General features: G+C 40.4%; 1 protein-coding gene across 1 annotated transcript; it reads right to left on the bottom strand.

The window, feature by feature from the left end:
• Positions 1–17,033: 17,033 nt before the first annotated feature.
• LOC145821818 (uncharacterized) lies at positions 17,034–17,429 on the bottom strand. Its single transcript, XM_082918387.1, has one exon. The coding sequence runs from the start codon at positions 17,427–17,429 to the stop codon at positions 17,034–17,036; it is 396 nt and encodes a 131-aa protein (XP_082774513.1).
• Positions 17,430–18,116: the final 687 nt, after the last annotated feature.

Genomic DNA, 18,116 nt, shown 5'->3' with positions numbered 1-18,116 from the left:
CATGCACCTTTTAAGGCAGCATACATTCGCAAATGGTACGTTCAAAATATTCCCCGATATATAAGAAAACGAAAAGGGTAGTGAGGAAGTTACAACTATACTATGAACAATTAAGGGACATTAAATTTGATAATAAAGGTGTAGTGAGATTGCTGAATGGTATTAAGTTGGGTAATAAAAGATGTGACCGTCAGTAAGACAAGATCGTGGTTAAAGGTATAAAATTAATTAGGAATGTTTAATTGGGACAAGAGGCTAAAGAGGAAGCTGTGGTCCACCACGTTTTGTTTTTCGTCATAAGTGATAATAGTCTGTCAGATTCCGTCCCCACACCTGACAAAATATTTATTGGAGTTGGTAAGGGTAATCCTGAGACTTGGATTGTTGATCTTAACCAGTCCGACAGGTTTCGAATGCTAAAGAAAATGAGATTCAAGCTCGTTGGTGGCAAGGACAAAGAATGTGTTTGTCACGGAATAAAAGTTGCAGACCAGTTTTTCCCAGTTGATGTTTGGACGAACTACAAAGATACGTTGTTGGGAAATGTTGGAAGTATTCAGAAGGGTGTCATATATTTAGTGGCTACTACTATTAGTGGAAAAGAATGCAAAATTACGTTAAGGAGTCAAATGTACTTTAAAACTGTTTAGAATTATGATTTTATATATTTTTATTTGTAATGTTCAGGTGAATGGAGGTGGATGATATAAAAACTCGTGTTGTTGAAGGAGTTTCAGCAAGTGATTTCAGTTGTATTGAACTTGCGCTACCTAATTTATTTTCTCAGTTGAGGTTGAGGTATAAACAAAAGAGTATTAAGGTTGATAAAATATTCCCCCCCTTTGCACACCCAATGCTAGTGGGTTAGTCAAAGTAAATGTATATGATCGGAGGTTAGATGGTAATGACAGTTTGCAGGCATATTTTGTTTTCCTTGTGGATTGTCAGTGTGAATTAGTGTATTATGGGAATGTTTATTGTTCCATTAACGAAAAACAAGTGCCATAGATGGTGAAGTATCGACTCAAAGATTCGAATATTAAAACGGGAGTAACGTATTGTAAAATGAAGGGGTATTTGAAGTATTCTACAAGTGAAATGCCAGAAGATTCGCAGTTGAGGGCCTCATCTATTGTTGTCTTATCTAAAAAATATATGAAGGCAAATGTTGATGTTTGGCATTGTGCTCCAACTGAAGTTCTTCTGATTCTATCGCGGACTAAGTCTGTTGATTTACCTAAGAGGCAGAGAGATTTGCTGTTAGGAGGATTTGGGGAAATTGGTTTGGTTATTGATGAACTTAGAGATCATCTCAGCTTATCTGAGATTGATGTACGCAGAGCTAACGATGGTGCTAGTGATGTTGATCCTGGTCTGTCGATTTCAGAAGTTGGTGCTGCTAGAAAAAAAGAAGTTGATGTGAGATGGTCTGTTGTTATGGACGGTCCAAAATTTTCTGATGTTTTATGAAATGTAATCATAAGTGTAAAGAAGAATGACGATATTGTTGTTAATGATAAGGGAAATGTAATGAGTAAATAAAAGTTTGAGTGGTTACATAAATAAAATTAATAAATTTTTTCATTAATCATGATAGTGATTACATTTACATCAAACCATTCTCTCATTTTTGGGGATATTGCATCTAACCAACTACTGTCCCCATTAGTTAATATAATACAAGAAATTCTTCCTCTAATAATGAGTTCTGGTTGGAATTTAACAAATACATGGAAGCCTCTCTAGCAGCCTACTAAATTTTTCATTAGTTCGGTTGGGACTGTTGAGTATTTGATGTCGTCTATGACGTTGTAGTCGGCGTCTTGATCATAATCCTTGAAACTTATTCTACTAGAGAAGTAGTTGTGTCGTCCGAGACTTCTAGCCCAGGGAGTTTTTCTTGTTCTTGAAGGTCCTTCGAGGTAGAGGGATATTAGGCGGATGTGCTGCTATTTAAGATCCTGTTATCAGAGAAGGAAGAGAGTTCTTCGTTGGTATATAAATCCTGTATATTATTATTGTGTATCCCTAATTTAATGTTTTCGTCTCCACTATAAATGGAGAATTATAATTTTGACATAGCTCGTATTTTACAAAATTCTGACTTATAAACAAAATATTATTTTTTGCCCAATTTTTTACTTCTTCATTTAAAAAAGGAAATGAATTAAATGGGCTAGTATATGGGCACCTCTATTGTTTGTAATGATCTCTCGAAAATGTTTTTAATTGGGGGTATTTTGTTACGTAATCGATGGGACATCTTTCTTTGTAGAGTGCAAAGAATTATTCCTCTTTTTCTGCTTCTGCAAGTATTCCCCGCCAAAGTTCGTCTCTGTTCTTTGAGGGACTTTTACCCTTAGATGAAAATTCTTCCCATTCTATGAAATTGCCGCCTTTCTGTATATATTGTCGACTTGCTATTGGAGAATGGAGTTTTTCTATATTTAGATAATGGATTCTCCCGTTGGTTCCAGTGAGATCAAAAATTCTCTAGTCGGAGGTTTGGATCTTCTTTGTGCATTGAACCATGGCATGCAGGTGAGGGTTTCTATCTTCATGAAGCTTCCTTACGACAAGTATGCAGTATGGCTGAGAAACTAGTTGGAGAAGGGATTGGAGGAGTTCTAAGAGTTGTTCTTTTGGGCAAGGGCATTGTAGATAGCTGAGGAATGAAATGGGCAGCAACTCTTCTGAAAAATTGACTCTCAATCTATTTCAAACACAACCAATAACTCCCAACAACCAAACTCAACTAACAATATGATGAAAATACATATATGGAATCCTGGATCTAAGAACATGAAAGGATTAAGTCTAACCCAAGCCGTTATATTATTGAAATTGCAGAAAAGTCAAATAAATTTCACTGATCAAATCTCCTAAAATTGCAAAAAGTCAGTGAAATTTCGCTGACTAATTTCATTTGAGCTCAAATAAATATCTAAGTAGTTTTACATCATTTTTCAACAAAAAATGTTTATTATATAACAACACAAAAGTTAAATAGAAGAATAGTATCGAACAAAGAAAGGGATAACAAATAAATGAATAATAAGAAACATAGAGAGATAGAGAGAAAGAAAAAGATAAAAAGAATGGAAAAAAACCAGCAAGCGTAGTTAACATCGGTGAGGTGATGGAAGTGTAAATAGTGGTTGCGAACAACGAACAAAGGTTAAGATCTCGATAGTGATTATGAACAACAATGACATTGTTCAGATCTATATCATTGTTACAAATGTGCGATTGTTTAGAGTATTGAGAATAGCGATGACGGCAAAAATAAATGTGGTTGAATGCAGCTGGTAGAGAAGATGGAAATGGTTGATGGCAGTGACGACGATGGAGACAGATACAGTTGAAGACAACAACAGTGGACAATGGTGGTTATAGTTGAAGCGATCGTCTATTGTGAAGATAGGGGGGTAGAAAGAGAGAGAGAGAGAGAGAAATCTTTATAAAAAAAATATCATAGAAAAAATAGGGTTATAACTTGTAAAGTCACTTTTGACTATTTATATCAATTTTTTTTTTTTTATACTTTTGGAATTTGAAAACCTAGGGACCATAACTAGCAATCAAATTTCTAATGTTCTCAAACTCTTGCATAAATATTAGAGGGGTCTATCCTTAATTTTCATTAAGCCAATTGTTAAACCAATCTGTATTTTTGCTAAATATATTTCATAATTGTTCTCAATAATAAACAATTATATGCTATGGTAGCACAAGTTACAATTGCTTTCATTACTTCACTTGTTTACAAAATTAAATTTAAAAAAATACAAAAAAACAACAACAATAACAACAACAACAACAACATTAGGTTTGGTTTTCAGTTTTTTAAATTTAATTTTTGAATTTTTAGCCCCTTTTTTTTTAATATTTTAGTTATTTCCTTTACATTTTAGATGTACTTAATTTGGATGTATTTAAAAAGTAAAATATTTGTGAAAAAATCTTTAAGAAATTAAATACTAATTTTTTAAAGATTTTTTCAAAATTTTTATACCTTTTAAGTGTATACAGATTAATGGATTTAAAAAGTAAAGCAAGTTGATTAAAATATTTAAAAAGTTTACTAAAAAAAGAAGAATTAAAAACTAGTTTTGAAAATTCCTCGGCAATGGCTCCAAAATTTGGTATGTCGTTTGTACACCAAAATAAAATAAATAAAATTGGTAGCAACTACTACTACTACTACAACTACATATAATAGCGATTAAGAACGGGTGTCGAACTACAAAGACTAGTGCAAGTTGGTTTTAATTAAAAAATCTAAGCTTTAAAGAAAAAGGAATCTTAAAATCTAGAATCCACTACTAACCTTGCAATTGGGGGTGATTGTATTTAGATTATAGAAAATTATTGAGAAGGGTACTATCATGTATCTTGGTACACACAACTTAAAAATATTTGTGTTTTAAAATCAGAAAGTCACGATCATCTTCGCTTAACATGGACCGTCACCACTAAACTAAAGTTGATGCATCACCCGTCTTACTAGGCATGACTCGTCTAATAATTTTATTACACAAGTATGAAAATCATTCGTATAACATGTATTCACAACCAACTGAATACATAATCTGATAAAATATTATTTGCATAAAAATCTAAATTATACAACAGTAACCAAATCAATTAAGATTCTACCCAAAAAAAAAAAATACTAAATACAAACTACCTTAATCACTTAATCAAAATTTCATCTTAACCCTAAGATATAGAAATTAGCTACTCATACTCCTATAATAACCACTATAAAATAAATACACTCTAAATTTTCTCACTATTTCTTTCTTTTCTTTCTCTTCTCTTGGCCTCCTCGCCCCATTTTCTTTCGTTGGGAAGCCTTCATCTTACAGGCAAACCTACCAAAAAAACAAACAAAATTAATAATATAATATTAATAGATATTATAAATATATATATATATATATATATAATTGAGTGGAGAGGTAGGCAGCCGCCGACTTCTAGGACTGTAAAAATGCGGCCTGGGGTGGGCTCGGGCTCGAACCCAGCCCAGCCCGAGACTTGGGCTTGGGCCTGGGCCATCATTTTGAAGCCTGACCCATCGGCTCACTTAAGGCCCACTCAAGGCCCGGCCCGCCTCTCCCGTGACCCAATGTCTTTTTTAGTGGAAAATAATGAAATTTTGGTAGAAAAAATAAAAAAAAACAAAAAACAAAAAAATGTTCAGGCCCGCCCAAGCCCACCGGCCCAGCCTGCCTAAGGCCCAAATACCACCTAGGCTTGGGCCTAATTTTATGGCCATGGATCGGCCCAGCCTGGCCAGAATTTTGGCATGAGACCGCGAGGCCCGACATGGGCCGGGCCAAATTTACACCCTGACTTCAATTATTTTTCTTTCTTTATTTTTTTTATTTACTATATTAATATTATATAATATATAAAACATTTAAAATGTACTACTTATACTAATATTTATACAAACATTCAAAATATATAAAAATACAAAAAAATATGTAAAATTATAAAATAATAAAAATAAATAGACTAATAAAATGTATTTTAGCGGGGCAAACAATGTAACATTTAAGCTCTAATCACATCCCTCAACTTACATTTTGCTAGTTCTCGAGCAAAACAAATTAAAAAGAAAATGAAATAAAATCTATCTATGCCATTTTCGTTGGGAGCACAATTACATTTAGTGTATGCAACTGGCGTTTGAACCCCTAGGTTACCCTTAGTGGACTAGTTGTAGTCTCATGAGGGTTTAAAGAGAATTTACTCACAAAATTCAGATTTTTTTTTTAATAATAAAAACAACGCATTTTTTTTTTTAAAAATTTGAGCTTAGGGAATCTCTACATTCCTAGTGCTAGAAGTCTAAAGAATTGTAAATTTCCTACATTAGAAAAATAATTAGTCAGAGTACAAAGCACTAGCAATCATTATGAATACTACATTTATTTCTAAACTCGGTGTGTGTTGTGATGACCGGCCTTATTTTCCCTTTTCTTCTTTCCTTCGACGCTTCGTTCTCTTTTATTTCTCGTCGAATTGAAATGTCCGGAGATTGTTTTTTTTATCCACTTTTTCTTGGTGTTGAATTTCAGTCGTTCCGGAAGGTGTGCGGGTGAACCCAGGGTGCCGGGAGCGAAGTGGGAGTTGTGAGCTTCTGGGCCAGGGCCGCACGTGTGGGGCCCTAGGCCGTACGTGCGAAAGTGGGCCGCTCGAGCGGTGGGAGAGGCCGCTCGAGTGGAAAGGCTTGGCACCTAGAAATTTGGCTACTGTCTAGAGCGCACGAGCGGAGAAAATGGACCGCACGAGCGGTCAAGGTGGGCCGCTCGAGCAGTGGGGAAGGTTGCACGAGCGGCAGTCGGGCAGTCTAGACCTCTGTTTTTAAATACCTTTTTGGCAAAAGTGTATCTTGTTTGGGGCTTATTTTTCTTACTTAAAAACCTAATTTCTCTCCTCCTTCTCTCTAGAAATCATCTCTAAAACATTAGAAACTCCTTGATTCTTGTAATCCCTTGGGTTTAGATCACCATCCTTATCCTCTAATATTGAAGATCAAAGCTAGGGCTTCCTTGGTGTAGGAGAAAGTGAAGGAATCCTCCCTCTTGAAGCTAGGGTTTCATCTCTATTTCATCATCAACCTTTGAGGTAGGGTTTCTTTTGAGTTATATGTGTGTTTATGCAAGTTTTTGTTGATTTTTGTGAAACCCTCTATGTATTTCGAAAATGGAGTCTAGGGCTCACGAAATTGTTGATTTTGCTTAAAGAAAAACTCATCTTATCTTCTTTTAAAGAATATTTGAGAAGTGTGGAACCTTGTAGATTGAGATTGATATGTATGGAGAGAGTTCATAAAGAAGAAGAAAAATGTTTAGATTTTGTGAAAACCTAGAAATTGGGGCTTTTTGTGAAAACATGGAAATCCATGGAGTAAACATCATTTCTTGTGTTTAAATGGGTGTGTGAGTGTAGAGTTTACATTTTGGTAAGAAAAATGATAATTTCCTTGATATATGAAAATGAGGAATTTACTTTTAAGATTGTTACTACTAGCATGGAAAAATAATTTATTGTGAGAAGATAGTTATTGAACACCATTGACTTTGAGAATTGAAAACTTGGAGGTTGATATTGAAAGTCTCACATAATCATGGAATGACTAGAATGTTATGAAATATGTATAATGATGAGCTAATGCTACGTGTTAATTGACACCGGTGGAACATGTGATTAATTTTGCGATGGTATTGGAGGAAGGTAAAGGACGAAATGCTATGGAATGTCATCGTTGCATCATATCTTCATGTAAATTTTGTGATTTCTATATATCATGGCATGAGTTTTGGAAAACATTTACATTGAGAAAGGTTACATTGTAATGAAAATTATGAGAATGTTAAAGGGATAAATACGTGGTAAGTTCGGATAGGGGGTGTAGTTGTATTTGATAAGATGGCCTGAGTGTCCTTGGTGAAAGACCAGAAAATTGCGCGGTTAGGTGTCGAGCCTTCCGGTTAATATCGGTAAAAATGATAGTTTGGTAGTACTCGTAAAGTCTACTTGCAGACACCAGCCTAGGGATTACCAGTGATGTATTTACCGCCCCCTTATGATTTAAAATTGGAAGTGTAGGAATTAATGAGGTTGCATAAATGTTGATTGAAAGCATGGTGATTTTCAAGAAAAGCATAATATAAGTTTTCCTTCAAATGGCATGGCATAACATATGCATTTACAAAAAATATCGTGAATCTTGCATAAATGTACATACTTTGTTAAGGATTTCTCTACTGGGCTATATGCTCACCCCTATGGGTTTTGGTGTAGGTAAAGATGTGGTGATCCCGCCGAATTGAGGGCGTGGAAATATTTGAGAAGAGTAGTGAGCTCTTCATTTTTGTTGTGATTGTCTGTAAAGCTAAGAGCTATTTTTGGTATGGGTCCGAGTGACCATTTTTGTGTAACCAGGCTTAAGCCTAGGAAGTTGTAGCCCGTAAGGGCATCTTATTTTTTTTTTTTTTTGGGAACTATATACTTCACATGCTATAGATTCATGCAATTCATTTATCATTGAATGTATACCCGCATGTGAACCTTTGTTTAAAACTCTCTTATTTATCGCGTTATGACAAAAGGTCTATCGTTATGGACTAGTGAATGTTATTTAAGGTAGTTCATGTTGAAATATTTTCGGGGCGTTACATTTAGGATGCATGAAACACATTCATTTGGACTTGCATATTTCCAAATGATACTTCTATCACTCCAGACTTACAGCTTATGCATGCATTGGCAGTGGCTAAGAAAGGTTGCCTAAGATGACTGGGATATGTTTCTTTTCAGTTATTGCAGATTCTATATCTAGGACAAGGAAATCAACAAGAAAGTAGAACCTATCAACCTTAACTAGGACATCCTCAAGTATGCCCTAAGGTGTTTTGAGGGAACAATTAGTTAACTAAAGAGTCCCTGATGTAGGTTTTAACTCACCAAACCCAAATTCTTTGTACACCGAATAGGGAAGAATGTTGACACTAGCACCTAAGTTAGGAAGTGCCTTTTCAATCAAATGTTCACCTATGACACAAGAAATGATAAGTGCTCATGGATTTTTAAGCTTAGAGGTAGTGTTGTTGGTCAAAATGGAACTTAGCTATTTAAGGGTTGTTTGGGGTGTCCTAAATAAGTGCACTTTTTGTCTTTTTGGACTAAAAAATTGAGGAAAAAAATATGGATGTTTGGGTTAACTTTTTGACTTTTTTATGGAAAAATGTGTATTAAAAAATTGTATAAATTAATGTGTAGGGGAAAATTAGGATTGGGAGTTCTGCAGCCGTAATTTTTGACTTTTGGTGAATAGTGATAACTTTTTAACTTTTTGAGTAACTTTTAAACTTTTTGACTTTTTGGCAACTTCCCAAACTTGGCCTTAGTGAGTAGGATCCTTTTGGTCACATGGGTCTTGGATTTACGCTTTTGCGTACACAAGTCCTTGATGAATTTAGCATAGGAGGGTACTTGCTTAATCGTCTCCAATAGATGAAGATTGATTTTCACTTGTTTGAACACCTCCATCATTACTTCTGTAGATGTTTGCTTCTTCTTACTAAAATGAGAATGATCATTTAAACACTAGAGATATGGTGCCTTTGGCACATAGGGTGTTGTACGCTCACTTGGAAGACTCAAGGGACGACTCCTAGGCTCATTTCTTTGCTCTAGTAAATTTTGAATCTGACTACCCAGCTCACCCACTCTTTCACTAGTCCCATATGTTCGGTTTGGTATTTCTCGACCACTCCTAAGAGTCATGACAACATGAATTTGCTCTATGTTCTTGCCATTAGATGATTCTACCCCATACTACCCCTTTGGATTTTTGATTGGCAAACTAGGAAATTGTCCTTCCTCTCTCTTACTCAAGGTGTTAGCTAGTTGGCCAATTTGGGTCTCAATTTTTGAAATGGATTGGAGGTGGGAATGGACAAGTTGGTTTGTAGCCTACAAAAGTTATAACACTGTTTCCTCAAAAGATGAATTTTTCTGAGTAGGATATTGGTATGGCTGTTGAGACACAGGATGGTAGAGAGGCGGATTGGCAGAATTTTGGAAATTTTGCCTTAGTGGGGATGGAACATAAGAATTTCCTTGTGGTTGAGAGTGCCAATAAAAGTTTGGATGGTTTCTCTATCCCGGGTTATAGGTGTTTGAGAACAGATCATTACTCAGTTTAGAAAAACCTTCCACCGCATTGACATGCTCTGGAACTGACTTGGGACACTGAGGTGCTAATGGGCACTTGGCTGCACAGTGGATAGAACTTAAACAAATTGTGCAAATCTCTTGGTATGACGGTTGTGCTGGTTGTAAAGAAATGTGTCCTACTACTAACAGTTGATCCACGACTTTCTGAGGAACATCTGCACAATGACCTACCTTATATAGGCCACATCGTTTCATACCACTACGGATTAGTTGCTTCTCATGTCGAGAGGTAGATGCATGGTGTAGGAAATTTTCACTCAGATTTTCAAATAACTCTCATGCCTCTATGTTACCCTTAGTCATAAACGTCCCACCACAGGCCAAGTCAACCATTTGTTTAAATAAGTCGGTCAAACCAGAATAAAAAATGTGAACGAGCTACCACTTGGGTACCTGATGGTAGGGACACTGATGGAGTAAATCCTGAAACCTTTTCTAAGACTTATGGAAATGCTCACCATCAATTTGAGAAAAATTGGTGATGGCACGTCTTATATGGAAAATATTTGTCCAAAAATTTTTGCCTCATTTGGTCCCAGGTTGTGATAGAGTTTGCAGATAAGGAATTTAGCCAATGTTTGGCCTTATCCTTAAGTGAAAAGGGAAACAATTTCAACCTAAGGGTCTCATTGGTAAAATTTTGGAGTTTCACTGTAGAACAGGTCTCTAAAAGCTCACTGAGATGTTTATAGGGATCCTCATTACTAAGCCCGTGAAAAGATGAAAGCATTTGAATGGTACTAGGCTTAATCTCATAATGGGTTGCTTCGGTGATTGGCAATTGGATGTACGATGATGAGACATCAGTGGTGGGTGTAAAATGTTCCTTCAGCGGGTCTACTACTGCTTCAGCCATTACTAAAGTTGGTTTAGATTTCCAAAGATTTCTAAGGGTTCGCTCTAGGTCAGGGTCGTACAATAAATTTGAAAGATAAGAACGACGACCATGCATACAATACAATCATTTTTTTTTTCTTTTTTATACGACCCACACACACACACACACACACACACAAAACACCTGCAAATAAGTACAAATAAAACAACACTTTACAAAATAAGATAAATGTACAACATGTAGGGAGTCTCAGATTACCCTTTAAGTAAAATTAAATTACTTTACAAAATAAAATAAATGTTCAACATGTAGGGAGTCTTAGACTACCCTTTTAAGTAAAATTAAATTGCAATAAGTAAATTGTGATAAAGAAAAGTGCAATAAAAACAAAACAAAATTTTACAAGATAATTGGGCAGTAATCCACTTCGAAAATCTTGCAAAATTGCAACAACAACAATAATAATATTAGTCCCCTACATTAGTCCAAATATCATTTGTCCAACACAAACTCAGGTAATGATAATTTTTCAACGTTAAGGTATGTATTTTTTATTTTTTTTATTTTATATACTTTTTTGTTTTTTGTTTTTTTTTTAGTTCGCCTATATAAGACAATTTCCACAAAAAGAAAAAAATGAGTAAAACAAAACTAATTGAAATTTCTGAATTAAACAACTTACCAGAAGTCCCAACAATGGTGCCAAAATTTGGTAGGTCATTTGCACACTAAAATAAAATGAATAAAACCAGTAGCAACTACTACTACTACGTAGAATAGCGGTTGAGAACAGGTGTTGAACCACAAATATTAGGGCAAGTTGGTTTTAATTAAAAAATCTAGGCTTTTGAAGGAAGGTGAGAAAAAGGAATTTTAGGATCTAAAATTGTATTTAGATTGTAGAAAATTATTGAGAATGGTATTGCATTGTATATTGGTCAGGACACACCATTTAAAAAGGTTTGTGTTTTAAAATCAGAAGTCACAAATCATCTTCGCTTAGCACCTGTCACCACTAAACTAAGGTTGATACACCAATAGTCTTTCTAGGTATGTCTTGTCTAACAATTTTATTACACAAGCATGAAAATTATTTGTATAACATATATTCACAACCAAATGAACACATTATTTGATAAATAGTATTTCATAAGAATCTGAGTTATACAACAATACCCAAATCAATCAATACAAAAAAATAAAAATAAATAAATAAATACAAACTATCTCAATTACTTGATGAGAATTTTATCTTAACCATAAAGATATAAAAATTAACTACTCATACTCCTATAACAACCATGTACGGGGGCGAAATATCCTTTGCTTTCCGTACTCCTTGTACTCCGAGCTTCTCTTGACGGCGTCTACCTGGCAACACAGAAACGGTGAGCCGCCCGGCGGTGGTGTGCCGGATAGACCCTCCGACGATCAAGTCAGTCCACTTGAGGAAGAAAAAGACTAATAGAGAGAGAGTATTCTCTTTGGGGAAGAAGTTGCATACCTTTAACGTTCACCTCCCTCCACTATTTCTAGGCTGGCCATGCAGCCCCAAGATCGTGCGCACACCACCTCTGTTGTCCTTCCCTGGACAGGTGGCAGTGCTTGCCTCTCACCACCTTACGCGTGTAAAGATTTTGTCCTCTAACCAGTACATGCGGAGCTGCCAAATGGTATTGGTGCGTGCGTGGAGTAGATGTTCTCCCCCTCACGCCATTGGCCCAGGTGGCACACTTAACCGGAGTACCACGACCAGCTGGTTCCCTGTGGAGAATTGCCTCATCGAACATATAACCGAGCTAATGAACACCGCCCTGCCCCCTTGGCAAAGGGGCCAAAGTGTTATGCTCATGGCCGGGCTATTTTATGATCGGTCCCAACTGACTGAACGGCCAGGAAGCACGCCGGACTTCCACTATTCTTCATTCTTGATCACATGAAGCCCGTCCATCTCGGCCGATCGGTTAGGCACATGCCGACGCTAATCGCATCTCAAGTCCAGTCCGGGCTACTCTTAGCTTGGTCACCAGACACTGCTGCGCGCTCGGCAGAGCTATATTGGTTCGCGTCTGGCTGGTCCACCTCTTCGGCCGAGCTATATTGTGCACCTCAAGTCCAGTCCGGGCTGCTCGGCGGCGCGCGGTTCGTCTTGATCGGCGTTATCGTAGATCGGCTGTACTAACGCGCAAATCTCCCCTCTCAATTGCCCCTCAACCCCATCCGACCTAGTCGTGATTGGGGTTACCATCGTGACCGAGCTAACGGATGAGTTGCGCCATCACCAAGTCGAGCATGATTGGGCGCATATCTATCGCCGAGCTGCTCCGTTTGGTCGGCCATTTCCTCCGCAGTCTCATCAAAGGTCGTACAGCCATACTGACAGCCGCGTTTCCAGTGCCACGTGGCTTCACGCCATTGGGTCGTGCAGCCAGCTGTTCTGCACGCGCAACATTCAAACGGCGCAGCCGTTTGGGGTTCCTTCCCCCCTCTTTTGTATTCCAACGAAGGGCCTAAAACCCTTCACTTTTCACCTTCTCTCCCACACAAACCCTAAACCTCCCAAACCTTCGAACCCCCAAGATCACTGCCATCACTACCATTACTGCCTCTGTGCTACATCCTCCATTTCAGATCCTTTCGAAGGCCACAATCGAGCTTTCGAGGTTACGTTCACCCTCGCATCTGTCCCCTTGGTAAGTTACACTGCCCTCCCTTGCATTTTCTGTTTCTATTTCTCAAAATTTTTTATACATGTTCTTCATTTCCGTGCCACTGTGCTTCACATTTTTTTTTTTTTTTTTTTGTGACCACCAGTGCCCCCTTTCTTTACTTAGAACCTGCATACCCTAGGGCAAATGGGAACTTTGAGAATGGAAGGGACCTCTGAGCCCCCTGTTCCTCCTTGGTTCAAACGAGTTCGCCCCACTTCTGGGATGAACAGTTTAAATCCGGGTAGAACCGAGCTAAACGCTCATTCAGATCCATAGGTAGAGCTATAGCCGAGCAAAAACTGGTTTGTGGCTTCTTACCGAGGTCGCAACCGAGTTGAATACTCTAATTAGATTGGTAAATAGGAACGCATCGAGCTGAATACCCTAACCGAGCTGAATACTCCATTAGATCTGCAAATAGGAATGAACCGAGCTAGGAAATCGACCAAGTGGTCTAGCCGAGATAAGGGTTAGGCCGGTAAAACACCAAAAATCCTTCACTTAGCTATTTCCAATAGGAGCCGTGGAATTTATGCCACGCTAACCCTTGGCCTCATTTTTTAACAATGCAGAACAAACTATGACCGATCAGTTCAGTCAAGAACCATTACTGGTGGAGCTCAAAGACCGAGCAATTACACCAAACATTTTTGTCCGAGGTACAAGTTAGTTCACCAAATAAAATCGAGATAGATGGGCAAGTACCGATTCATGGTGAGCTCACCCGGTGCGATGGCCGAGTTTCGTAGGGAGTACAACATCCCAGATGACGTCGTCTTAGAGCTCGCCAAAAAGGGAGACACCCCTTGGGGGGATCTAGACTGGTGCCCCTTTATCGTCGTATCAATAGTAGAGGGAGTGCTCTGCTTCCCGGTTCAACCCTTGATCTGCGAATTTTTGAGGCAGACAAGGCTTTGCCCGACCCAAGTTTCAAATAACACTTACAAAATAATAAACGGGGTCGCCGAGCTGAACCGGAGGCTCGGTCTCAATCTCGGTCTGGCCGAAATTTTCCATCAGTATAGTCTAAGTAGAAACAAGAGTGGGCTTTGCTGGTACCTCAAAGTCAAGAAGGGCCGAGCAAAGCTAATAGAGGGCAACCCGGACAAGGTGACCAACGACGACGACTTCTTGTGGGTGTCCGGTCGTTATGAGGACACCGAGGCACCCATACCGGGATGGTATATTAGAAAGGATTTTGGCAGTGTTGGTGAGTCGCTCGGCTGACCGCGCTATTTTCTTTATGCATCAATTACTTTCCATGCCGATCTAACACTTGTCTTCTTTTTGCAGATAAGCACCTAGCAGCAGACTACTACCGGGCCAACCAAGAGGCCATCAGAGTCCTGCTGTGCCATCCTGCCGAGGAGAGGGAGGCTTCGAAACTGCTCGGCTTCGAACAGACCTACCACTACACCGCACCGCGCAAGAGCCGGGTTACCAATTTTCTGCGTGCGCTAACCCTTGAACCGGATCCAAACCTACCACCGATCAGGCTTGTTCCACTCACCGCCGAGCAAGAAATGGCGAAAATCAGGGCCATCAAGTCCATGATCACCGGGGAAGAAGACGAGTCCCAGAAACCAGAGGCTACCGGGGGGACATCCTCCACACCCACCGGGCAACAAGAAGGGGCAGTGCTGGTGCTTGCCAGCGAGCAACCGGCTGGTCGGTCGAAGAAGCGGCTGAGGAAAGAGCACACCGGGCCGCGTCTGGCGGATGAAGACTCTACCGATCGCGTCTCCACCAAGCTCGGGGACCAGACCGAGTAACCACACACCGGCAAGGCTAAGGGCCCAGCCACCCCCCCGGTCTGGGCGCCCGAGTTCAAATGCCAGGGCCGAGTAGTTTCTGCTGAAGACTCTGTCTACGCGGACAAGGACTACTCGCTTGGTTTCAATTTGACCAAGGGGTTGATCTTGCCCGCTGATATGAAAAAACACGACGAGCATTCCGACCTCAAGGTCCTCCGCTCGGCAGTGAAATCCATAGTGCTGGTATGTTCTCCATTTTTTGCGCCAAAGTGTTTGCTCAGTTTTTGCTCGGTTCCCCGGATACTAACGATCTCAAGCTTGTTTTCAGGCTGCGCAAAAGAACTATTTGGCCCACGACCGCATGACCAAAGTGCGACAGAGCCTGCGGGATGCAATAGCAGAGAACAAGGCCCAAAAGGCCGAGATAGTGAAGCTTAAGGCCGCACAGGAAGCGGTTGAGGCCGAACGAGATAACTTGAGCCAAAAGGTCGACCGAGCTGAAGCGGACAAACAGCGGGCCGTAAAGTCGACCAAAGCCCGGTATCTCGCCGAGTTGAGGAAGCTGTGCGATGCCCATAAAGAGGAGAAAGCTAAGGCGGTTAGCAACGCCGAAGACAAGGGCTATGCTCAAGGCGAAAAAACGTATGAACGGTAGGTACAGACGACCAAGGACATCTTTTTCCAGCGCGGTTGGAAAGCTGCCGTGGAGAAAGTTGGCCTTGGTCAGGATGCTGACATGTTCCTACATCCGTCTGCGGCCTTCATACCGCACTATATGCAGGCCTATGTAAGCGCCGTGTAGAAGAGGCTCATAGAGGAGGCCAAAAAGGAAGTCACGGAAGAAGCCGCCGCCGCGCAACAAACCGAGCAAACTTCTCCTGAAGCGTCTCAGGATGCTGAAGATCAAGTAGTCGATCGGGAGGTTGTCACGGTGGAGGTCGCGGATGATGAGTTGGAAGTAAGCCTGCCCGAGCACAATCCTGAGGTGGCCGAGCAGGCTCTGGAGGTCGCCGAGCAGACGGTTGATCTAGAACTGGACTGAAATGCCTCCTCCTATTTCTTGTTTTATTTTCGTTTCTTGTCTTTCTTTGTTTAATGTAATCGGGCTAGGGCCCCACAATTGTAACGCAATTTCCTCAATGAATGAAATTTGAACTTTTTGCCCGTTTAACTTCTATTGCTTTTTGGCTTCTACGTGCAAAATTTCCATAAACGTGTTCAAACTTCAACTAGCAGCACGGCTCCTTTGGAATTTCAAATGCACCTTTTAATTTGCCAAGCAAAATATGCTCGGCTCTAAATTGAGGGCTCAAGTATGGGGCCGAGTAAAAACCAGCTTGCCCTCTCAGTTGGGTAGATCGCCAACATTTCACTTCTGCCGAGCAATGTCAGCTCGGCTTCTCATTAGTTGGACAAACCACCAACATGCTAAATCTGGCCGAGCAAAGTCAACCCGGCCGCTACACGGGGCAAAACACCAATGTTTCATTTAGGTTGGTCATGTCGCCAACATTTCTTTTCCGCCGAGTAAAGTCAGCTCGCCTTTTTATTGGCTGGACAAAACTCCAACATTGCGAATTCTGCCGAGCAAACTCCGCTCGTTTTCCATATTGGACAAGACACCAATACGCCATCTGGGTCGAGCGAAATCAGCTCGGCCCTTACATTGGGCAAAACACCAATGTTTCAGTTAAGTTGGCCATGACGCCAACATTTCGACCGAGCGAGCAAAACCAGCTCGGTCCCAATGCGAATTGGTCCATACGCCAATTATGTCGTTGGACAATGCACGAACTGTTTGTGCGGTCTCCTTGCCCCTGGCATCCATAATTGCCTGGTGTCCTTGCGATAAATATGTAATACCAAACAACAAGAGGGCTATTTTTCATTACAAAAGCATTGCTATCTTTTACATCAAGTGCCAAAAGGCTAAGGGTCCAGAAAAGCTAAACAACACAAGCAAATTATATCTTAAAAGTAAAAGACCTTAAGGTTGGCCGCATTCCATGGTCGTGGGACAGCCTTGTCATCTAAATCTTCCAGATGGTATGCCCCTTTACCAGCAAAACTGATCATCTTGTATGGTCCTTCCCAATTTGCAGCGAGCTTTCCTTCGCCAGGGACCACTGTGTTGCCAAGCACCTTTTTGAATACCCAGTCCCCAATCTTGAACAGCCTGGGGTGCACAGCCTTGTTGTACTTTTTGGAGAGTTCTTGTTGATAAGCCGCTATGTGGATCAAAGCTCGCTCCCTCCTTTCTTCAGCAAGGTCCAACTCCAATGCCACCGCTTCATTATTTAGATCTGGCTGGAAACTTTCAGAGCGGATGGTTGGCATGCCAATTTCCAACGGGATGACGACCTCCATGCCATAGGCCAAAGCAATGGTGTTTCCCCGGTTGACCGTCTTGGCGCAGTGCGGTATGCCCAGAGCACATTAAGGAGTTCTTCAGCCCACTTGCCCTTAGCCTTTTCAAGCCGCTTCTTCAGCCCATCCAGGATGGTCTTGTTTGAGGCCTCTGCTTAACCATTTGACAGAGGATAGGCCGGTGTCGAATTGTAGAACTCGATCTTCAACTCTTTGCAAAACCCGCGAAAGAGTTTACCGTCAAATTGAGTGCCATTATTCGAGATAAGGGCCTTGGGTATACTGAAACGGGTGGTGACGTTTTGCCATACAAACTTCTTCACGTCCTTTTCCTTTATGGACCCTAATGGCTCGGCCTCAACCCACTTGGTGAAATAGTCGGTAGCGGCGATGAAGAACTTACGATTGCCCGGCGTAGCTGGGAGTGGCCCAACAATATCCAACCCCCAAAGCGTGAACGGCCAAGGACTTGTGAGAGGGAGCAAATCTCTAGCCGGCTGGTGGATCTGATGGGCGAACTTTTGACACTTCTCGCACCTGCGAACATATTTTTGCGCATCTGCCTACATACGCGGCCACCAATAACCTTGAGAAATTGCTCGGTAAGCCAATGATCTGCCTCCAGTATGGATGCCACAGATGCCCTCGTGTATCTCGTAGAGGAAAGCCTCCACATTGGTGGGGTGG

The sequence above is a fragment of the Camellia sinensis genome, chromosome 3 (assembly GCF_055761805.1).
Source record: "Camellia sinensis isolate YWXY chromosome 3, ASM5576180v1, whole genome shotgun sequence".
Classification (NCBI taxonomy): Eukaryota; Viridiplantae; Streptophyta; class Magnoliopsida; order Ericales; family Theaceae; genus Camellia; species Camellia sinensis.
The sequence above is the reverse complement of the archived record's forward strand: the minus strand, read 5'-3'. Positions and strand labels throughout refer to the sequence as shown.

Excerpts from the sequence above, each read along its gene's own strand:
- LOC145821818 (XM_082918387.1), bottom strand. The coding sequence starts at position 17,429 with ATGGAGGTCGTCATCCCGTTGGAAATTGGCATGCCAACCATCCGCTCT.